This window comes from Mobula birostris, chromosome 1 (genome assembly GCF_030028105.1).
Source record: "Mobula birostris isolate sMobBir1 chromosome 1, sMobBir1.hap1, whole genome shotgun sequence".
In the NCBI taxonomy this organism is placed as follows: Eukaryota; Metazoa; Chordata; class Chondrichthyes; order Myliobatiformes; family Myliobatidae; genus Mobula; species Mobula birostris.
Window position 1 is genome coordinate 124,729,406 of NC_092370.1, and position 24,143 is coordinate 124,753,548.

Here is a 24,143-nt window from a genome sequence, read left to right on the forward strand (position 1 = left end):
GTTCCCACCCCCACCCCCCCAAAAGAAAGTACAGCACATTTGACTGTGAGTTTCTTGGTCTCTATCTGGCTGTCCACCATCTTCATTTTCTACTACAGGGTCGCCATTTCACAGTGTTCATTGACCACAAACCCCTTGTGCTCCTGATGGCCAAAATAACAGACCGTTGGTGTGCATGGCAGCAGCACCAACTGGCCTACATATCAGAGTTCACAACTGATATACAACATTTCAAGGGGAAAAATAATGTTGTGATTAATTGCTTCTAATGGCCAGTCATTGAGGCTGTACTCATAGGGGTTGACTGTGTCGGCATGGCAGCCGACCAAATTACTAACCCAGAGGTCCAGGCTAACCAAACTTCAGTCACTGGCCTGCAGTTGGCTAACATTAAGTGCGTGGAAGCAGGAATGAGGAACATTGGGACTAACTAGGTGGGTAATGTGTTTAGCATGGACTGCAGTATTGCCCTATGATTCTATTACCCTAAAATCCATTATTGCACCATGCCTACTGAATTTGAGTTAGGTCAAGTGAGCGTAACATGGTTGCAAAGATTTCAAGCAATTATCTGAATGTAATAATCAAAGCCCTGTTTGAAAACGTCCAAAATACTGTGAGCAGAATGTTCCACCTAATGAATCATAGGATTTGAACAACTACAATATCTGCACAGAATTCCCTCCAGTCCAGGAAGTTGCTTTGAAGAGTTCTTCATGGACAAATCCAATATCCCTTCCCCTATGTATCCAGAATTGATTAGTGGTTGGAGCTGTGCTGTGGTGTCTTGCTTGATGTGCCAAAGGTAAGAGGAGATAAAATGAAGCCCATGCTACAAAAGATTGCTGCAGCGGTATAGCTAATCTATTCTCTTTTTAATTGCTCATATAAATCAAAAGGCTTCTGAAGCATCCATGACTAGCAATGCAAAACATATAGCTTTATACTCTCTCCAAAATTCATTGCATAATAGGTGATTTGCAGTACCTACTGCACATAAGCGAATCACCTAGCACTATAGACCCATTCTGATGAATCATGCTATCAAGATCTCATTTTGCTTCATTTTTCTCCTATCCAACCTTACCATAAACATACGCATTTAAGTAATTTCCCTCAACTTCTCCAAGCATGTGTGGGAGGATGGGGACAAGTAGAAGCACAGGCTCTCGATAATCATCCACATGGAATAGAACACATTTGCCCTTCAGAATGAAGGAGACACAGGTTTGCCCTCAAACCTGTGACTCCACCTTCAGAGCAGGTAACAAGGCAGCCCTAACAACAGCGAGGGCCAAACTGTCCCAGGCCATCAGGGAGGCAAAGTGTGGACACGCCCAGCGAATCCACAGCCACGATACGGAGCGCATGTGGAAAGGCTTTCAGGACATCACCAACTACAAGACGACACCATCTGTGCTGGTGATGCCTCCCTCCCAGATGCATTGAACAACTTCTACGCTCGTTTTGAGGCAGAAAATGACGTGGTGGTGAGGAAGACCACCCCTCCTCCAAATGACCAGGTGCTGTATCTTACCGTGGCCGATGTGAGGAAAACCCCATGCAGGTCAACCTACGAAAGGCTGCTGGATCAGACGATATCCCTGGCAAAGAGCTTAGAGGATGTGCAGACCAGCTAGCAGAGATTCTCACTGACATCTTCAACATCTCCCTGAGCAGCACCATCGTTCCTACATGCTTCAAGGCTGCCACCATCGTCCCCGTGCCGAAGAAGTCTTCAGTGTCCTGTCTTAACGACTACCGTCCCGTTGCACTCACATCCATCATCATGAAGTGTTTCGAGAGGCTCATCATGAGGCACATTGACCCTGCTGCCCCCCTCACTGGACCCCCTGCAGTTCGCGTACCGTCCCAACCGTTCAACAGATGATGCCATTGCCGTCACCCTCCTCCTAGCCCTAATCCACCTGGACAAAAAAGACACGTAAGTTCGAATGCCGTTCATAGACTTCACTTCAGCATTCAACACAATCATTCCTCAGAAACTGATTGGAAAGCTGAGCCTACTGGGCCTGAACACCTCCCTCTGCAACTGGATCCTAGACTTCCTGACTGGAAGACCTCAGTCAGTCCGGATTGGAAGCAGCATCTCCAACACCATCACACTGAGCACGGGGTCCCCCCCAGGGCTGTGTGCTCAGTCCACTGCTGTTCACTCTGCTGACCCACGACTGTGCTGCAACACACAGCTTGAACCACATCATCGAGTTCGCCGATGACATGTCCGTGGTGGGTTTCATCAGCAAGAACGATGAGTCAGCATACAGAGAGGAGGTACAGCGGCTAATGGACTGGTGCAGAGCCAACAACCTGTTTCTGAATGTGAACAAAACAAAAGAGATGGTTGTTGCCTTCAGGAGGACACGGAACGACCACTCTCCACTACAGCGACGACTCCTCCGTAGAGATTGTTAAGAGCACCAAATTTCTTGGTGTTCACCTGGCGGAGAACCTCACCTGGTCTCTCAACACCAGCTCCATAGCAAAGAAAGCCCAGCAGCATCTCTAATTTCTGCGAATGCTGAGAAAAGTCCATTTCCCACCCCCCAACCTTACCACATTCTACAGAGGTTGTATTGAGAGCATCCTGAGCAGCTGCATCACTGACTGGCTCGGAAATTGCACCATCTTGGATCACAAGACCCTGCAGCGGATAGTGAGGTCAGCTGAGAAGATCATCGAGGTCTCTCTTCCCGCCATTACAGACATTTACACCACACGCTGCATCCGTAAAGCAAACAGCATTATGAAGGACCCCACGCACCCCTCATACAAACTCTTCTCCCTCCTGCCATCTGGCAAAAGGCACCCAAGCATTCGGGCTCTCACAACCAGACTATGTAACAGTTTCTTCCCCCAAGCCACCAGACTCCTCAATACCCAGAGCCTGGACTGGCACCAACCTACAGCCCGCTACTGTGCCTATTGTCTTGTTTATTATTTATTGTAATGTCTGCACTGTTTTGTGCTCTTTATGCAGTCCTGGGTAGGTCTGTAGTCTAGTGTAGTTTTTTTGTTGTTTTACGTAGTTCAGTGTAGTTTTTGTATTGTTTCATGTAGCATCATGGTCCTGAAAAACGTTGTCTTGTTTTTACTGTGTACTGTACCAGCAGTAATGGTCAAAATGACAATAAAAAGTGACTTGACTTGACTTGTCTTGAAAACCCTTGCAAATTTAAACTCCTGTTCAATCTGCTGCCTCTTCACTTTTCAACCATTCTCTAGGTAAACATATTTCTCCTGAATTCCTTATTGGGCTTGTTAGTGGACTGTCCTACATAAATGATCATGACTTCTAGCCTTAACAGCAAATTAAACGCATCTGCTGTAAACTTCCCTCTCCAACCCCAACCCCGCCCCTGCTCCTCACCCCCCATACACACTTCCCCTTGCCAAATTTAAAGAAACAGAATCATATTAGTTCGCAGGCTTCCATTTGCGGAAGGTGATTTCCTTAGGTATGTGTGGCCGTTCCATTTGGTTATCACTCCAATTCTATAAAACCATTATTGGAACTTCTCCAGGAAATCTATTATCATGAAGTCAATCAGTATTCAAACAGACTCTTCAGCCTGTTTGGAGATGGTGGCTGATGGTCTGCACCAACCGTCAACCACCCATCTACACTAAACCTACACCAATCCCATTTGACTCTCCCCAGATTCTATCCCACACCTACACACTAGGGGTCAATTGTAGTCGCCAATTAGCCTACCAGCCTGCACATCATTGCGATGTGGGATGAAACCAGACAACCCTGAGGAAACCCATATGGTTACAAGGTGAACGTTCAAACTCCACACAGATTCAGGTGTACAAGATAATAAGAGGCATGGAGAGGACAGCCAGAGACTTTTTTTCCTACCTTCAAAGCCATGTTCTCCGGTACCAAGACTTAAGCTCAAGAATTTCCTTCCTAAACATTTCCAACTTACTCCTGTCATTTAATGCATGCTTTAAGTCTGAACTTTAACCAAGTGTTTGGTTACTTGTCCCAATATTTCCTGACATCTTTCATTGCTAATTGATTTTAATAATAGCTCTTGTGAACTGTCCTAGGGAATTCTACTGCAGTAAACACATAAAATAACAATAATAATTTTTGTTGATACTTTCAAGAATAAAAAGAAATTTAACATTGTTTGTTTTATGTGAAATTGTTGTTCAGATAAAAATTTTGCATCAGCATCAAATTTTTGTATTCTCTTGAATATAGACTGATGAGCAAATGATTCCTTAAAAACAGTGGTTTCCATGCAACAACAATTAAGCATCCTGTAGAATTCAATTTGTTGAGATTTGTTGTTGCTTATTATGAAATTAAACTGATGATATAGAGTCATGAAGCACATCTGGGAGAAGAACGTGCATATGATAGTAAATCAGACAGAAATCTAAAGATTATGCTAGTTTTGATATTGAGTACCAAAATAAATCCGGGTACTGTGGAGAGAATGACAAATGAAATTATAATGGGGAATAAAGGAACAACTGAGATATTAAATAAATATTGTAGAAGAGACAATAATTAAGGTCCCAAAGTTGTTCAGAACAGGACAGGTCCTTTGACTCAACTTATTCATACAGACCAAGATATCCTCTTGAATGAGTCCTATTTGCCTGCATTTGGCCTATATCCATCTCAACTTTTCCTATCCATGAGCTTGTTCAAATGTCTTCCAAATATTGTAATTATACCCACCTCTACCACTAACTTGGGCAGCTACTTCCATATTCTGTACTCATAAAAAAAACTTACCCTTCAGGTCCCTTTCAAAACTCTCCCCTTTGAATTTAAACCAATGCCATTCAATCTTATAGTTTCCAACCCAGGAGAAGGACCATGGCCATCCACCGTATCTACACCCCTTGTGATTTTATAAATCTCTATAAGGTCACCCCTTAGCAACCTTTGCTCCAGGGAAAACAATCTCAGCTTAGAAAGATAGAAACAGAAAACCTACAGCACAATACAGGCCCTTCAACCCACAAAGCTGTCTAAAAATGTCCTTACCTTAGAGATTATCTAGGGTTACCCATAGCCCTCTATTTTTCTGAGCTCCATGTACCTGTCCAGGAGTCTCTTAAAAGACCCTATCGTATCCGTCTCCACCACCATCGCCAGCAGCCCATTCCACGTATTCACCATTCTCTGCTTAAAAAACCTACCCCTGACATATCCTCTGTACCTACTTCCAAGCACCTTAAAACTGTGCTCTCTGGTGCTAGCCATTTCAGCCCTGGGAAAAAGCCTCTGACTATCCACACGATCAATGCCTCTCATCATCTTATACACCTCTGTCAGGTCACCTCTCATCCTTCTACACTCCAAGGAGAAAAGGCCAAGTTCACGCAACCTATTCTCATAAGGCATGCTCCCCAATCCAGACAACATGCTTGTAAATCTCCTCTGCACCCTTTCTATAGTTTCCACATCCTTCCTATAGTGAGGAGACCAGAACTGAGCACAGTACTACAAGTGGGGTCCTATATATCTGCAACATTACCTCCCGGCTCCTAAACTCAGTCCCACAATTGATGAAGGCCAATGTACCACATGCCTTCTTAACCACAGAGTCAACCTGCGCGGCAGCTTTGAGTGCCTTATGGACTCTGACCTCAAGATCCCTCTGATTCTCCACTCTGCCAAGAGTCTTACCATTAATACTATATTCTGCCATCATATTTGACCTACCAAAATGAACCATCTTAGACTTATCTAGGTTGATTTCCATCTACCACTTCTCAGCCCAGTTTTGCATCCTATAAATATACTGTTGAAACCTCTGACAGCCCTCCACACTATCCACAACTACCCCAACCTTTGTGTCATCAGCAAATTTACTAACCCATTCCTCCACTTCCTCATCCAGGTCATTTATAAAAATCACGAAGAGTAGGGGTCCCAGAACAGATCCCTGAGGAACACCACTGGTCATCGACCTCCATGCAGAAAATGGCCCATCTACAACCACTCTTTGCCTTCTGTGGGCAAGGCAGTTCTGGATCCACAAAGCAATGTCCCCTTGGATCACATGCCTCCTTACTTTCTCAATAAGCCTTGCATGGGGGACACGTGTCAAATGCCTTGCTGAAATTGATATACACTACATCTACTGCTCTACCTTCATCAACGTGTTTAGTCACATCCTCAAAAAATTCAATCAGGCTCATAAGGCACAACCCGCCTTTCACAAAGCCATGCTGATTATTCCTAATCATATTATGCCTCTCCAAATGTTCATAAATCCTGCCTCTCAGGATCTTCTCCATCAACTTACCAACCACTGAAGTAAGACACACTAGTCTATAATTTCCTGGGCTATCTCTAGTCCCTTTCTTGAATAATGGAACAACTTCCGCAACCCTCCAGTCCTCCGGAACCTCTCCCGTCCTCACTGATGATGCAAAGATCATTGCCAGAGGCTCAGCAATCTCCTCCCTTGCCTCCCACAGTAGCCTGGGGTACATCCCATCTGGTTCTGGTGACTTATCCAACTTGATGCTTTCCAAAAGCTTCTGCACATCCTCTTTCTTAATATCCACATGCTCAAGCTTTTCAGTCCACTGTAAGTCATCCCTAGAATTGCCTTTTCCATAGTGAATACTGAAGCAAGGTACTCATTAAATATCTCTGCTATCTCCTCCGGTTCCATACACACTTTTCCACTGTCACATTTGATTGGTCCGATTCTCTCATATCTTATCCTCTTGCTCTTCACATACTTGAACCTTATCCAGTCTTTCTTCATAACTAAAGCTTGCTAGTCTCAGCAAAACCCTTGTGAATCTTATCTACTTCTTCTGAGTTGAACCATTCAATGGAGAGACCAAGAGTTCTTGATGTGAGGAACTTAAAAGTATTTAATATTTATAAAAGAACTACTGGTTAATTTAAGGGGGCTAAAAATTGATCTGGTATTTTGGTGCATATTGGATTACATCCTCAAGATGTAGCTGCAAAAATAATGGATTCATTAGTGGAGATTCTCTAAAATTCCTTCGATTCAGAAATAAAAACTGAAAACACTGGGAGATTGGGCTATTGGGCTATTGGGGAAAGTTTGAACTAGAATTGCTGGGGGGGGTGGGAACAGAACTAAAATGGCAGAGGAAGGGGCAGTTGGCTCACAAATAGAGGAAGTTTGGATAGAGTGTGAGAGGGAGAATAGGCAGGTGATAGAGAAGGGACATGCTCAGACCAATGGCTTGAGATGTGTCTATTTTAATGCAAGGAGTATTATGAACAAAGCGGATGAGCTTGGAGCATGGATCAGTACTTGGAGCTATGATGTTGTGGCCATTACAGAGACTTGGATGGTGCAGGGGCAGGAATGGCTACTTCAAATGCCAGGCTTTTGATGTTTCAGAAAGGACAGGGAGGGAGGCAAAAAAGATGAGGGTGTGGCACTGTTGATCAGAGATAGTGTCACAGCTGCAGAAAAGGAGGAAGTCATGGAGTGGTTGTTACGCAGTCTCTGTGGGTGGAAGTGAGGAATAGGAAGGGGTCAATAACACCACTGGATGATTTTTATAGACCACCCAATAGTAACAGGGACATCGGGGAGCAGATAGGAGACAGATTCTGGAAAGGAGTAATAATAACAGGGTTGTTGTGGCGGGAGATTTTAATTTCCCAAATATTAATTTGCATCTCCCTAGAGTGAGGGGTTTAGATGGGGTAGAGTTTATGAGGTGTGTTCAGGAAGGTTTCTTGACACAGTATGTAGATAAGTCTGCAAGAGGAGAGGCTGTACTTGATCTGGTGTTGGGAAATGAACCTGGTCAGGTGTCAGATCTCTCAGTAGGAGAGAATTTTAGAGACAGTGATCACAACACTATCTCTTTTACCATAGCATTGGAGAGGGATAGGAATAGAGAAGTCACGGAAACATTTAATTGGAGTAAGGGGAACGATGAGACTTTCAGGCAGGAACTTGGAAGCATAAATTGGAAACAGATTTTCTCAGGGAAATGTACGGAAGAAATGTGGCAAACGTTCAGGGGATATTTGCGTGGGGTTCTGCATAGGTACGTTCCAATGTGACAGGGAAAGGCTGGTAGGGTACAGGACCATGGTGTACAAAGGTTGTTGTATATCTAGCCAAGAAGAAAAGAAGAGCTTACAAAAGGTTCAGAAAACTAGGTAATGATAGAAATTATAAGGCTACCAAGAAGAAGTTTAAGAATGAAATTAGTAGAGCCAGAAGGGGCCATGAAAAGGCCTTGGCAGACAGGATTAAAGAAAACTCCAAGGCATTCTACAAGAATGTGAAGAGCAAGAGGATAAAACTTGAGAGAATAGGACCAATCAAGTGTAACAATAGAAAAATGTGTATTGAACCGGAGGAGGTAGCAGAAGTACTTAATGAATACTTTGCTTTAGTACTCAATACGGAAAAAGATCTTGGTGATTGTAGGGATGACTTGTAGTGGACTGAAAAGCTTGAACATGTAGATATTAACGAAGAGGATGTTCTAGAGCTTTTGGAAAGCATCAAGTTGGATAAGTCACTGGGACCGGACGGGATGTACCCCAGTCTACTGTGGGAAGCAAGGGAGGAGATTGCTGAGCCTCTGCCGATGATCTTTGCATCATCAATGAGGACGGGAGAGGTTCCAGAGGATTGGAGGGTTGTGGATGTTGTTCCCTTATTCAAAAAAGGGAGTAGAGATAGCCCAGGAAATTATAGACCAGTGAGTCTTACTTCAGTGGTTGGTAAGTTGATGGAGAAGATCCTGAGAGGCAGAATTTATGAACATTTGGAGAGGCATAATATGATTAGAAATAGTCAGCATGGTTTTGTGAAAGGTAGGTCGTGCCTTACGAGCTTGATTGAATTTTTTGAGGATGTGACTAAACACATTGATGAAGGTAGAGCCATAGATGTAGTGTATATGGATTTCAGCAAGGCATTTGATAAGGTACCCCATGTAAGGCTTATTGAGAAAGTAAGGAGGCATGTGATCCAAGGGGGCATTGCTTTGTGGATCCAGAACTGGCTTGCCCACAGAAGGCAAACAGTGGTTGTAGATGGGTCATATTCTGCTTGGAGGTCGGTGACTAGTGGTGTGCCTCAGGGATCTGTTCTGGGACCCCTACTCTTCGTGATTTTTATAAATGACCTGGATGAGGAAGTGGAGGGATGGGTTAGTAAATTTGCTGATGACACAAAGGTTGGGGTAGTTGTGGATAGTGTGGAGGGCTATCAGAGGTTACAGCAGGACATTGACAGGATGCAAAACTGGGCTGAGAGGTGGCGGATGGAGTTCAACCCAGATAAGTGTGAGGTGGTTCATTTTGGTAGGTCAAATATGATGGCGGAATATAGTATTAATGGTAAGACTCTTGGCAGTGTGGAGGATCAGAGGGATCTTGGGGTCCGAGTCCATAAGGCACTCAAAGCTGCTACGCAGGTTGACTCTGTGGTTAAGAAGGCATATGGTGCATTGGCCTTCATCAATTGTGGGATTGAGTTTAAGTGCCGGGAGGTGATGTTGTAGCTATATAGGACCCTGGTCAGACCTCACTTGGAGTACTGTGCTCAGTTCTGGTCGCCTCATTACAGGAAGGGCGTGGAAACCATAGAAAGGGTGCAGAGGAGTTTTACAAGGATGTTGCCTGGATTGGGGACCATGCCTTATGAGAATAGGTTGAGTGAACTCGGCCTTTTCTCCTTGGAGAGACGGAGGCTGAGAGGTGACTTGATAGAGGTGCACAAGATGATGAGAGGCATTGATCTTCTGGATAGTCAGAGGCTTTTTCCCAGGGCTGAAATGGCTAGCACAAGAGGGCACAGTTTTAAGGTGCTTGGAAGTAGGTACAGAGGAGATGTCAGGGGTAAGTGTCTTACACAGATAGTGGTGAGTGCATAGAATGGGCTGCCGGCAGCAGTGGTGGAGGCAGAAATGATAGAGTCTTTTAAGAGACTCATGGATACGTACATGGAGCTTAGAAAAATAGGGGGTTATGGGTAAGCCGAGGTAATTTCTAAGGTAAGGACATGTTCGGCACAGCTTAGTGGGCCGAAGGACCTGAATTGTGCTGTAGGTTTTTTATCTTTCTATGTTTAGGCCAGGCAGCATCTATGGAAAAGAGTAGATGGTCGCTGTTTTGGGCTGAGATCAGTAAGGAAATAAAGTGATCAAAAGTCACGCTAAGAAGGTGGGGGTGGGGAGGAATACGTACAAGGTAGTAGGTGACAGGTGAAACCAGGAGATGGGGAGGCGTGAATCAAAGAGCTGGGAAATAGATTGGTGAAAGAGAGAAAGGGCTGGAGAAGGAGGTATCTGATGGGAGTGGATCGAAGGCCATGGAAGAAAGGGAAGGCGGAAGAACACCAGAGGGAGGTGATGGGCAGGTAAGGAGATAAGGAGATGAGAGGGGAATCGGGAATGATGAAGGAGAAAGGAGGGCAAGTACTGGAAGTTCGAGAAATCGATGTTCATGCCATCAGGTTGGAGGCTGCCCAGAGAGAATATATGGTGTTTCTCCTCCAACACGAGTGTGGCTTCATCGTAGTGGTAGAGGAGGCTACAGACTGACATGTTGGAATGGGAATGGGAAGTAGAATTGAAATGGCTAGCCACTGGGAGATCCCGCCTTTATTGGCAGACGGAGCTTAAGTGCTCAGGGAAGTGGTCTCCCAATCTATCTTAGGCCTCACCAATATACAGGAGGTCACAGCAGGAGAACAGGATACAGTAGATGACCATAGCAAACTTACAGCTGAAGTGTCGCCTCACCTGGAAGGCATGTTGGGGTCCTGAATGGTAGTGAGGGAGGAGGTGTAGGGGCAGGTATGGCACTTGTTCCACTTGCAAGGGTCAGTGCCAGGAGGGAGATCAGTGGGGAGGGACACACGGACAAGAGAGTCGTGTAGGGAGCAATCGCTGTGGAAAGCGAAAAGTGGGGGGAGGGAAGGATGCGCTCGGTGGTGGGATCCCATTAGAGATGGCGGAAATTACTGAGAATTATGTCCCGGATGTGGACGCTGATGGGGTGTTAGGTGAGACAGAGAGGTCGATGGATTTGTAGGTGATTCATCCCTCCCCGCTCACCTTCTTGTGCAACTGGATCGTCGATTTCCTCACTTGCAGACTCCAGTCAGTTTGGATTGGCAAAAACATCTCCTCCACTATCTCCATCAGCACAGATGAACCACAAGACTGTACACTTAGCTTCCTGCTCTGCTCACTTTATGCTTATGATTGTGAGGCTTAATACAGCTCCAAAGCTATACTTACTTATGTTTGCTAACAACACTATTGTCATTGGCTGAGTTCAACGTGGTGATGAATCAACATGTAGCAGAGACATTGAAAATCTGGCTGAGTGGTGCCACAGCAATAACATCTCACTCAATGTCAGCAAGACCATAGAAGGCCTTTGACAAGGTGCCACACATGAGGCTGCTTACCAAGTTAAGAGCCCTTGGTGTTACAGGAAAGTTACTGGCATGATAGAACATTGCTGATTGGTAAGAGGCAGTGAATGGGAATAAAAGGATTCTTTTCTGTTTTGCTGCCAGTGACTAGTGGTATTCTGCAGGGGTCGGTGTTGGTTCCGCTTCTTTTTATGCTGCATATATGATGATGGAATAGATAGATTTGTTGCCAAGTTTTCAGATGGTACGAAGACTGGTGGAAGGGCAGGGAGTGTTGAGGAAACAGGTAGGCCGCAGAAGGACTTAAACAGATCAGGAGAATGTGCAAGGAAGGTGATTAGGTAAAAGAACCCTTTGGAAACAGTGATCATAATATGACTGACTTCAACTTGAAATTTGATAGGGAGAATGTAAAGTCTGACGCAGCAGTATTTCAGTGGAGTAAGGGAAATTACAGTGGTATGAGAGAAGAGTTGGCCAAAGTAAACTGGAAGAAGATGCTGGCAGAGATGATAGTAGAGCAGCCATTGCGTGCGTTTTTGTGAAAAATGAGTAAGGTACAGGATAGATCTATTCCAAAAACAATGAAATACTCAAATGGAAAAGAAGCACAACTGTGGCTGACAAGGGAAGTTAAAGCTAATGTAAAAGCAAAAGAGAGTGCATACAACAAACCAAAAATTAGTGGGAACACAGAGGATTGGGAAGCTTTTAAAACCCTACAGGGAGCAACTAAATGAATCATTAGGAGGGAAAAGATGAAATACAAGAGCAAGCTATCAAATAATATCAAAGTGGATCGTAAAAGTTTTTTCAAGTATGTAAAAAAATAAAAGAGATGAGAGTGGATATAGGACTGCAAGAAAATGAGGCCGGAGAAATAATAACAGGGGCCAAGCAGATGGTGGATAAACTAAATGAGTATTTTGCATCAGTCTTCACTGTGGAAGATACTAGCAGTGTGCCAGGTGTTGAAGGGTGTGAGGGAAGAGAAGTGAGTGCAGTTACTATTACGAGGGAGAAGGTGCTCAAAAAGCTGAAAGACTTAAAGGTATATAGGTCACCTGGACCAGATCAACTGCACCCTAGGGTTCTAAAAAGAGGTAGTGGTAGAAATTGTGAAGGCATTAGCAATGATCTTTCAAAAATCATTGGACTCTGGCATGATGCCAAAGGACTAGAAAACTGCACACGTCACTCCACTCTTGAAGAAAGGAGGAAGGCAGCAGAAAGGAAGTTATAGACGAGTTAGCCTGAACTCAGTGGCTGGGAAGATGTTGGAATCAATTGTTAAGGATGAGATTATGGAGTACTGAGTGACACAGGACAAGATAGGACAAAGTCAGCATGGTTTCCTTAAGGGAAAATCTTGCCTGGCAAACCTGTTAGAATTATTTGAGGAGATTACAAGTAGGATAGGTAAAGGGGATGTAGTGGATGTTGTATATTTGGACTTTCAGAAGGCCTTTGAGGCTGCTTACCAAGTTAAGAGCCCATGGGATTACAGGAAAGTTACTGGCATGGTTAGAACATTGGCTGATCGGTAGGAGGCAGTGAGTGGAAATAAAAGAATCCTTTTCTGGTAGGCTGCCAGTGACTAGTGTTGTTCAGCAGGGGTCAGTGTTGGGACCACTTCTTTTTATGCTGTAAATCAATGATTTAGATGATGGAATAGACGGCTTTGTTGCCAAATTTGTAGATGAAATGAAGATTGGTGGAGGGGCAGGTAGTTTCGAAGAAACAGGTAGAGTGCAGAAGGACCTCGACAGATCAGGAGAATGGGCAAGAAAGTGGCAAATGAAATACAATGTTGGAAAATGCATGGTCATACACTTTGGTAGAAGAAATAAATGTGCAGATCATTTTCTAAATGGGGAGAAAATCCAAAAATCTGAGATGCAAAAAGACATGGAAGTCCTTGTGCAAAACACCCTACAGGTTATCTTACGGATAGAGTTGGTGGTGAGGAAGGCAAATGCAATGTTAGCATTCATTGCAAGAGGGCTGGAATACAAGAGCAAGGACGTGATGCTGAGGCTTTATAAGGCACTGATGAGGCCTCACCTTGAGTATTGTGAACAGTTTTCGGCTCCTCATCTGAGAAAAGATGTATTAGCGTTGGAGAGGGTTCAGAGGAGGTTCAAAAGAATGATTCCGGGAATGAAAGGGTTATCATATGAGGAATATTTGATAGCTCTAGGTCTGTACTTGCTGGAATTTAGAAGGATGAAGGGAGATCTCATTGAAACCTTTCAAATGTTGAAAGGCCTAGACAGAGTAGATGCAGAAAGGATGTTTTCCATGGTGGAGGAGTCTAAGGTAGAGGGATGTCCATTTAAAACAAAGATGCATAGTAATTTCTTTAGCCAGAGTGTGGTGAATTGTGGAATTTATTTCCACAGTCTGCTGTGGGGGCCAGGTCTTTGGGTGTATTTAAGGCAGAGCTTGACAGGTTCTTGATTGGACACAGCATCAAAGGTTACAGGGAGAAAACCAGGGAGTGGGGTTGAGGAGGAGAAAAAAAGAATCAATCATGATTGAATGGCGGAGAAGGCTCAATGGGCCAAATGGCCTAATCTCTGCTCCTATGTCTTATGGTCTTATGATTGACTTCACGTGGAGGAAACTGGAGGTCTATGAGCCAGTCCTCATCGGGGAATCAGAGGTGGAAAAGGTCTTCAATTTAAAATTCCTCTGTGTTATCATTTCAGAGGATCAGCCCTGGGCCCAGCACGTAAGTGCCATTATGAAGAAAGTATGGCAGTGCCTCTACTTTCTTAGAAGTTTGCTAAGATTCATCATGTCATCAAGAATTTTGAGAAACCTCTATAGATGTGTGGTGGAGAGTATATTGACTGCTTGTATCATGGCCTTGTATGGAAACAACAATGCCTTAAATGGAAAAACCTATAAAAAAGTAGTGGATATGGCCCAGTCCATCACAGGTAAAGCCCTCCCCACTACTGAGCATGTCTACACGGAGTGCTGTCGCTGGAAAACAGGATCCGTCATCAAGGACCTCCACCATCCAGGCTTCTCTCTCTCTCACTGCTGCCATCAGCAAGGAGATACAAGAGCCTCGGGAACCACACCACCAGGTTCAGGAACTGTTATTACTGCTCAACCATCAGGCTTTTGAACCATAGGGGATAGTTCACTCAACTTCACTCGCCTCATCACTGAACTGTTCCCACAATCTATGGACTCCCTTTCAAGGACTCTTCACATCATGTTCTCAATTATTGCATATTTATTATTATTATTTTTCTTTTTGTATTTGCACAGTTTGTCACCTTTTGCACCTGGCTGTTTGTTCGTCCTGTTGGGTACTGTCTTTCTTTGCTTCTGTTGTGTTTCTTGCATTTACTGTGACGCCCACAATAAACTGAATCTCAGGGCTGTATATGTGACTTTTACTTTTAGTACTTTGATTGTAAATTTAATTTGAACTTTGAACAAGGGGAGATTTGATGGAGGGATACAAAATTATGAGGGGTTTTGATAGGGTAAATGCAAGCAGCTTCTTTCCTTACTGAGGTTGGGTGAGACTGGAACTAGAGGTCATATGTTAAGATGAAGGTGGTGAGCGTGTGGATTGAGCTGCCAGCGGAAGCAGTGGATGCAGATTTGATTTCAAAATTTAAGATAAGTTTGGAGAAGTACATGGATGGGAGGGCTGTAGTTCAGGCGCTGGTTGATGGCAGTCGACGGAGTAATAGTTTGGCACAGACTAGATGGGCTGAAAGGCCCGATTCTGTGCTGTAGTGCTCTCTGACTCGATAGCTGTTTCTAAACTGCGTTATGATTCACCAGAGCTTTCAAGTTACATTAAACTCCCTGATACTATTTTTATATTTTAAGCATTTAATATCATTTGGGTGCGGAGTTTGCGCTGAAAAGTCAAATTTACACCTGGCTAAAATGTGAAAAAGGCAAGCAACTCAAACCTTTTCTGCGGGACTATCCTACTTGAAGCTACATTCACGTCATTCGCATTACCCTTCACTGAAATTAAAAACTTATGCCATCTCTATTTCCCAGTTCTACAAGTGAAGAGAACTCACAGTTAATGATTCTTAACGCTTTCGTCGGTCAACTTCTCACGTCTTGCCGTCCTACCCCAGGTCAAAGAATCACAATTTTGAGACTCGTTTTTTTTTATTTCTTCCTACACTGAGTTAGTCTAGTAGAAATAACTGCCCTGCTTTGTTGAGAGATCAACTTTCAAATGGAGTTTCATCAGTTTTGTGTATCATTTATGTCCACTCAAAAGCTGATGAAACTTCATGTTAAGGTTGCTCTAACGCAGCACGCCTGACAGCGCTGCACTCCCTCGATACTTCGCGATTGCAACAGCCTGCATGTCTGTATTTTAGTTTTTGGGGTAGCTTGGAGTTTAAAACTTGCTAAATTACCAAGTCGACACCGATCAAACGAACGCATGACAAACCCTTGATCAGCCGCAATTAGACCCCCCCCCCGTTTTGACCTTTAAAAATGATTCGGGCCCGATAATCATCGTTGTTTTCTCTTTTTTTAAACCAAAAAAAAACGTGGCGAGGTTTAGAGTCGCCAGCATTGGTTTGAAATTATTGGGCTAGCTCTCCCTGAATGCAATATGAAAGCTTGTGTCATTATGCAGCGTGGTCAAATCTACGCGCGTGAAAATATCTCTCGGATTGCAAGGTCAGGCTGCAAAGTAAGAATTTACAAGCGCCTCAGTGTGTGTTCAAGCGCTGGGGCAGTGCGGTCGGAAGACGTACTGTAAGATCCCTGCATGTGTACCGGAAGTTCCCTGTGCAGGCTCCGGGTGTATTATTTCCTGTTTACAGGCGGGAAGAGTGAACCTTTTCTTACACTTTTGCCTCTGAATATTCCTGGCTTGGAGCCTGAGGATTTACAAAAGACAGAACGCGGAGAAATCGTCTCTTCGCCCTTTTCCTAGCGGCGAGAAGATGGCGACTCTAGCGGAGGCGGGGGAGTCGGACAGGGACCGAGAAGGAGATCGAGACCAGGTCCAGACGCCCGCAGCCGGGGCCGCGCTGGAAGTGTCGGCCCCGGGCTCCGTGCCGCTGCGGCTCCTGGAATGGAGCGTGAAAGTAGGCTGTCCGGTGCAGATCGGCTCGGTGCTGGCCCACTGCCTCCCGGTGGAGCCGGACGGTGGCGCCGAACGCGAAAGGCCCCGGTCCCGGCCGCAGGAGAAGCGGGTGAAGTCGGACCAGGCAGGAGTGGTGAAGGAACTGTGCTGGCAACCGGGCCAAGTGGTGCCCAGTGGGTAAGAAGCAGGCTAGGAATTACAACGCATGACTGAACGCTTTACTGTGGGAACGGGATCTGTCCCTGGGATGAAACGTCCGTGCGAGGGGTGAAACAGCTCAACTGTCTACAAGTGGGGATGGAGTGCGGGAGTGTGCGCTATGAGAGAGAGAGAGAGGGAGCTCCATTCACGGGCCACTTACAAGAAGCAAAATGTTTTGCCCAAAACGCACGTCGATTGCTTGGAGAAGGGGGTGTGTTTCTTTTGTGGGAGGGCTTAAGCAACATGAATTTTTAACTTGACTATGCAGTTGTAAACGTGTGTAAATTTTGAGTGTAAAGGGTGCACACAGTAATATGCTTTTCTTTGAGCTGCTCTCAGGTGAAACGAGGTGAAATTTAACACAGGTGATTACTGTGGAGTGGTTTCGTGTCTACGTTCCCCCCTGTAATTTCAAATTTGCGTTCACCAAGATAAAGCCGCTTCAAATTCTTTCTCATTTGTAGTTGGCACCCAAGGTTATCGTGTTTGCCATTTTTGTCCCATCCATTTTGGAGGTCTTCATCCTAGCATTTCAGCGAAAAATTGACTTTCTTATGGATGGTATTAGCGAGGTGTTTTGCACACTCGTGTCGTTGAAGCTTGGGAATGGAATTGTTTGTTTTTAAGTCGAGTAGCATTTGCGGACCGAGAAACAGTTGTCGTTTCAGGTCCGGGAACCTTCAACAGACGGCCTTCCGTTTGCTGTCGTTTTAGCTCTTCACGCTCCCGTTGTAATAACAAAAATGAAAGTTTATTGGCAGTTGTCTGATAAATAAGTGACTAGAGACCGGGGTGTCTATCATTTCTGCCACCCCCGCGTACTTGATTTAAGCTGACGTCGTGGCTTCGGGAAGCAAAACTTGTCCCTCCAATTTTAGCTGTTATGCCTAGACCATTATGGATAGGGTTGGCAGAGTTGATGTAAACTTGATTGTCACTCTCTTCGGGGAATCGAGTTCTGCAGAAATGTGGTTGCTCCAGCCAAGTGTTGATAAAAGTCCTCTGGATCACACTTTGTTAAACTTTGAGCAGTTGTTTACCAGACTTCCACTGCTCAGGAACATTTAAAAGTGTTGTATTGGTTAGTGTTACATTGTGGCTGGTACATGATTAATATGGCGTAAAGTTACTTTCTTTGAAGCTGTATTCATTGATTGTAGGAAGTTGCATGGCTTAGTGATAGGGCACACTTTGCAAGAGTGTTATTTGAGGGTTGAGTTTCAATCCTGCTATTGAGGCTTGGCACCGAGACCGAGGTTGACATATGGTGCTATAATGGTAAGTGTTGCAATCTGCCCGTTTCTGTTTTTTAACTGAGGTGTTAGCCCAAGGCCCCATTGGTTAAATGTAACATGAAGTCCCATGGCTTTGAAGAATTGCAGAGGCTACTAGCCTGCAATTAACCCTGAATCGGGTTTGTAGAAAAACATTTACCTGAGCGTTGCTGTTCATTGAAGCAAGCTGTGAGTCACTTGGCTGTAGCAAAGTGCTTTGGGGTTTTCTGAAAGGGATGTGAAGAAGTGCAACACCAGTCTTTCTCACTGTAAAGTTGGAAGTTGTATTTGCTGCTATAAATAAAAGAACCTCCACATTGAGCAGACAGTGCTAAAGGACGTACCAAATGTTTTTAAAATTCCTAATTGGATTTGTAAATCATGGTTTATCATTCAGATCTCTAAATCAAAGCTAGCGGACTATCTGTGGAGTTGCAAATTGGATGATCTGTGTTTTCCAAACACTGGCCCATATAGTGCATACAACATCCAGTATCTGTTGCCATTTCCTCTTTTTACCCCATTCTTTCACCTGTATCACACAAAATTTATCCAGACCACTGGTCAATCTCAGTCTTTGAATCTCCTAGCATTTTTTTTAATGTCAGGTCACTTTCTCCTGATGTCTCTTCTCAGGAAAGAAGAAACATGCAAGTTTGTGTAGAATTTTTCACAACCTGGTATATCTTGAAGTAAGCAAAACATGGGAACTATAATAGCTTAGGAAGTGGGAATTGTACATGCAGTGAGGTCTCACAATGACATGGAGCTATGGAGTTTTACAGCAAGGAGGTATGCCTGTTGACCCAACTTATCTAGGCTGACCAATTAAACTAGACTTACTTGCCTGTGTTATGCCCTTATCCCTCTGAAGTTTTCTATCCATATACCTGTCCAAGTGTATTTTAAATATCACAATTCTGCCTGCCTCAACCATTTTCGCACCACCATCTACGTGGAAAAGATTGCTTGTTAGGTCCCTTTTAAATGTTTCCCCTCTCACTTTGAAACTTTGTCCTCTAGTCTTGGACTCCCTTACCCAGGGGCGATGATAGCCAGAGTTTTTGTTCCAGTGATGTGCAGGATGAAAGATACTGGGAAATGCACCCAGTGCTGTGAAGAGAGTGAAGGTCTTTCAGTTCCATGCGCATGATGTCTATTCTGGAAGATGGTAGCTGCAACATTTCCTCAGTAGTTTAAGCCTTTTGTCTTCGTCTTCTGCTTTCATCCTGCCAATTTTTTTTCTTCTCTCTCTTTTTTCTTTCCTTTAATTCTGAGAACAGCATTTTGCTGTGAAGCACTCCAGAGTTCCATACTGAGCTTGCAGTTACCCGGTTCTGTTATGTAGCCCTTTTAAAGTTGTGTGATTTTTAGTGAACCAGACATGTTGGTGACATTCATAACAAACTAGACTTCATCCCAATGTACTTCATTTTTCACTGTCACCTGAAAAGTGTATTTGAGTAGGCTTCATGTTAAATTTGGATGGCAGGGGTGGAGGTGCCTCTCTACCAAAGGAGGTGTAAGGCCCTTCTTCCCTCTGCTGGCCTGTAGGTCACCCTTGGGCAGGGTGTAACACCTGCTTAGCACCCCCCCCCCCACCCTTGATCAGGGTCACGTGAAGCCATGGGAGCAGGTGACAATGATCGTACGAGCAGCTGTTACATATCACAAATCCTGTTTATGTGACCACTGACACCAGGCAGACAATCTCTGAAGAGTATTGATAATGGCTGGGATCACCCATCTTGTAAAGACACTGCCCAGAAGAAGGCAATGAAAAAATGCCAAAACAATCATGGTCATAGACCGTGTGACACAGGACATGATGATAACAATGATCATGTTAAATATTAATTCTCTGTATGGTAAATCTTAAATTCAATAGAATGGTATAGCTCAGGAATAGTCTTTTTGACCCATGATATGTGCTAAATACAGTGCCAAATTGCACTATATCTCTTTTGTCTCCATATTTCTCCATTCCCTGCATATCATATTTAAAGTAGAGCCTGATAATTTCTTGGTAAGTAAGGGTGTCAAAGATTTGAAGACAGGGTAGGAGAATGGGGTTGACAGGGAATATATCAGCCATGAGTGAATGGCAGAGCATCCCTGATGGGTCGAATGGCCCAATTCTGCTCCTATGTCTTGTAGTCTTATTACGTTCATGTGTCTGTCTAAAAGTTTATCTATTACCACTGTCCCTGGTAGCCTGTTCCAGGTGCCTACCAATTTTTTTTTTAAGAAAAGAAACTTGCCTCGCATACCTTCTTTAAACTTGCCCCTTATCACCTTAAAGCCATGTCTTTTGTTATTTGACCTTTCTATCCTGTGAGAAATATCGGCTGTTTACACTATACGCCTCCTAGGAAAAGCTTCTATTTGGTCGTCCCTCGGCTTTGGGTTCTCCAGAGAAAATAGCCCAACGTTGTCTAACCTAACAGCATGTGCAGTCTAAGCCAGACAGCATCCTAGAAAACCACCTCTGCACCATTTCCAAAGCTCTTCCTGTCATGAGGGTACCACAGTTGCACACAAAACTCCAAGTGTGGCCAAACCACAGTGTAGTGTAGCTTTGTTGTATAAATCTATGGTTATAATGACCATGAAGCTATCAAATTGTTATAAAACTATAGGGCATGGACTAGATGGGCCAAAGGGCTTGTTGTAGTTTTCTCTAATATCTCCAATTATTTTCTTTATGATAGAAAGGAAACAATTTAGTCTATCAAATCTACTGGCTGTCATCACATTCTTATCAGTCCAGCTTCCCCACTCAGCATCCGTCTCCATTCTCCTGACAGCCTCCTACACTGGGGTAGTTTGCAGTTAGCTGGTGTTCTGTTAGCACTTCTTTTAGGTTGTGGGATCTGGCTCAAGTGCATGTGGTCACGGAGCACATGCAGAATCCTCTCAGTGAACACCTGAAGTCAGGATTGAACCTGGGTTGCTCTAGCTGTGAGGTAGCAGTGGTGTCTGCTGTGCTGCTTCCAGTGCACTGATGTCCTTGGGCAAGATCTCTTACCAGATCTCCTACAGCAGCCTGGTGATCTTAACTACCCTATGAATAGCTGGCTAGCTGGCCATTCAGGTCAAGGGCTGTTAGAGACAGGCAATTAACAGTGGCAGTGCTGTGAAGCTCACAGTTTGAGAATTCACTAAAGCCATAAATGTCCCATCGTCCCATTATTTTCCTTGAATAGATTTTTGCATCTTGTGATTTAATGGAAATGACAATGTGTGTATTGTAACTTTCTTCTTGTATAAAGATGGTGATGTTTTCATGTTCTTTTGATATGTAAGGCTTACGCTATTTGGAAGCCATCTGTGTGTCGCTCATAGTTTACCTTCCTTTATTTATCATGGGGGATAGTATTGTTGTTCCCAGATATTAACTAATGCAGAAAAAATATGCATTTGTAGGTTGGGAGATGGGCTATTAATTGATATCTGCATAGTATTTTGAAACAGGACCATTGTTTGGCTCAATATTTAACTTCAACTTTTTTATTCCACCCAACTGCAAGCTCTTTATTTTGTAATCCATTGGGTCATTTTATTTATATTTTTTTGCACTGTACTGTGCAGAAGTCTTAGGCACATGTTTTAAAAAAATCTCTAAAGTGAAGATGCTTTCAAAATAATGAAATGAAAAATTTATAATTTATAAAAAATACTATAAAAGCAGTAAACAAAAAAAAATGAAATCAATATTTAGTGTGACCATCCTTTGCTTTTAAAACTGCATCAATTCTCTTTGGTACACTGTTGTGCAGTTTTTTTTTAAACTTGGCTGGTAGTTTGTCCCAAGCATTTTGGGGAACTTGCCACAGTTCTGCAGACTTCAGCTGCCCCACTTGCTTCCGTCTTTCCAGGTAATCCCAGACAGGCTTAATGATGTTGAGGTCAGGTCTCTGTGGAGACCACACCATTTGAATCCATATTAAAATTCTAGGATGCCTAATACTTATGGATGTTACTGTATATATGAATATATAGGCATGAAATAAGTTTAGCCATAGTTGCCTATGAAACTTGATTATGCTGTGATCCATCATACAAGCTGCATTGGCCAGTTTGCCCTTCTGCCTGCTGCTAAGTATATAACCTAAACAAAAAGTGCTCTCTGGTAGGGAATTGTAACCGATACTGCACTGGAGTCTTCTCAATTCTTTATGCCTTTCTGGATAATTTGATAAGAAAATTCTCCGTGGTATTTTCAAATCCTTCAGTGTCTTACCCCTCCCTGTTTCTGTAACCTTTTCCAGTCCTACAACTCCGTGATTTTCCTGTTTGGCTTCCTGGTCATCCTTGCTGCACCTCTGCTCTGGAATTCCTGCCCTAAAGCTCTGTCTGTGTCGTCCTTTAATTGTGCCACCAAACCTCTGGTCACCTGTCCTAATACTCGTTAGCATCTTTAATTTGATAATACTCTTGGGAAACACCCTGGAATATTTTTGCTGTACTAAAGCTGCTATGTAACTGAAAGTTGTTGAAAGAGTTCTCCAATTTGTCCCACTCCACTTACTTTTTTCCCTCACAGCCTTGAATATGTTTCTGCTCTAACTTTTCTGTTGACGTTCTGATTGAATGTACTCTTTTGGGAAATGCATCTAGTTTACCAGGAACATAGAACATAGAACATGAAGCTCTACTGCACAAGAATAGTCCATAGTGTTGTGCCAAGTGAGTTAAGCTAATGATACCTAATCCATTCTGTCAGCACGTGGTCCTCCTTTGTTTACGTATTCATGTGCTTATGTAAGAGCTTCTTAATTTCCTCGATCATATGTTCCTCCACAACCATCCCTGGCATTGCACTGCAGAGACCTACCACACGCTAACACATCCAAGCACATGTCCTGTGAACTTTACCCCCCTCTTGCCTCAAATTGTGCCTATATATAATGATGGGAGGTGGGGTGGGGGAAAATAAAGATGCCGGTTATTAGACCATAATTTTCTAAACTGTTATCATGTCACCCCTTAGCCTGGTTTGTCCAACCTCTCCTAAAAGCGCACATCCTCTACTCCAGGCAGCATCCTAGTAAACCTCCTCTGCGCCCTCTCCATAGCCAAGTATTTGCTGAATCCCAAGAGAATGCCTACGAGATGGCTTTTTAGAGCAGCTTGTGCTTGAGGCCACTAGAGGAATGGCACTTCTGAATTGGGTATTATGTAATGACCCAGATTTGATAGGAGCTTAAGGTAAAGGAACCCTTGAGAGGCAGTGATCATAATATGATAGAATTCACCCTGCAGTTTGAGAAAGAGAAGATAAAATTGGATGTATCAGTATTATAGTAGAATTACAGAGGTATGTGAGAGGAGCTGGCCAAAGTTGATTGGCAGTGGAAACTAGTGGGCATGAAGATAGAACAGCAATGGCTGGAGTTTCTGGGAGCAATTCAGAAGGCACAGGAAAGAAAAAAAATCCCAAAGATGAAAAAGAGAGGATGAGGCAACCATGGTTGACAAGGGAAGTCAAAGAAAGCGTTAAAACAAAAGAGTGGGCATATAACATAGTAAAGATAAATGGGGTAAAGGATTGAGAAGCTTTTATTTAAAAAAAAACAACCAAAATAACATAAAGAGAGAAAAGTTAAAATATGAATGTAAGCTATCCAGCAGTATAAAAGGGTACACCAAAGATTTTCTTTTCAGATATAGATAGAAGAGAGCCAGGAGTGGGTATCTGACTGCTGGAAAATGACACTGGAGAGGTGGTATAAGGGGAACAAAGAAATGGTGAATGAACTTTAGGTATTTTCTGCCAGTCTTTACTATTTAGATTAGATTAGGTTCAACTTTATTGTCATTGTGCCGAGTACAGATACAAAGCCAATGAAATGCAGTTAACATCTAACCAGAAATGCAAAAAATAGTGTTATTTACAATATAAATGCGAATAAAAAGTGCTACAGCACACAAATATAAAAGTACTGAGATAGTACAATATGGATGCAATACTGCTTAGCGCTGTGATAGGAGGTTCAGCAGGGTCATAGCCTCAGGGAAGAATCTCTTCCTGTGCCTGCTGGTGCAGGAGCGGAGGCTCCTGTAGCACCTACTGGATGGGAGGAGAGTAAAAAGTCCATGGTTAGGGTGAGGTGCATCCCTGATAATGCTTTTCGCCCTGCCCAGGCAGCATTTATGGTA

At 43.6% G+C, this 24,143-nt stretch overlaps 1 protein-coding gene and 1 long non-coding RNA gene across 5 annotated transcripts in view; one reads left to right on the plus strand and one right to left on the minus strand.

Moving 5' to 3' along the window:
* LOC140204531 (uncharacterized) overlaps window positions 1-15,636 on the minus strand; it is a 36,575-nt gene extending 20,939 nt beyond the window's left edge. For both annotated transcript variants that reach the window (XR_011887677.1, XR_011887669.1), the window contains exon 1: window positions 15,473-15,636. This is a non-coding gene — a long non-coding RNA (uncharacterized lncRNA). The remainder of the gene's footprint in view (window positions 1-15,472) is intronic.
* Window positions 15,637-16,156: 520 nt separating this feature from the next.
* Window positions 16,157-24,143, plus strand: part of ctdp1 (CTD (carboxy-terminal domain, RNA polymerase II, polypeptide A) phosphatase, subunit 1) — a 353,744-nt gene continuing 345,757 nt past the window's right edge. Inside the window, exon 1 of one of the 3 annotated variants that reach the window (XM_072261691.1) lies at window positions 16,157-16,683. In XM_072261691.1, coding sequence (XP_072117792.1) covers window positions 16,364-16,683 — 320 coding nt within the window. In that variant the 5' untranslated portion in view covers window positions 16,157-16,363. The remainder of the gene's footprint in view (window positions 16,684-24,143) is intronic. The other 2 variants (XM_072261682.1, XM_072261671.1) reach the window with 2 other exon arrangements.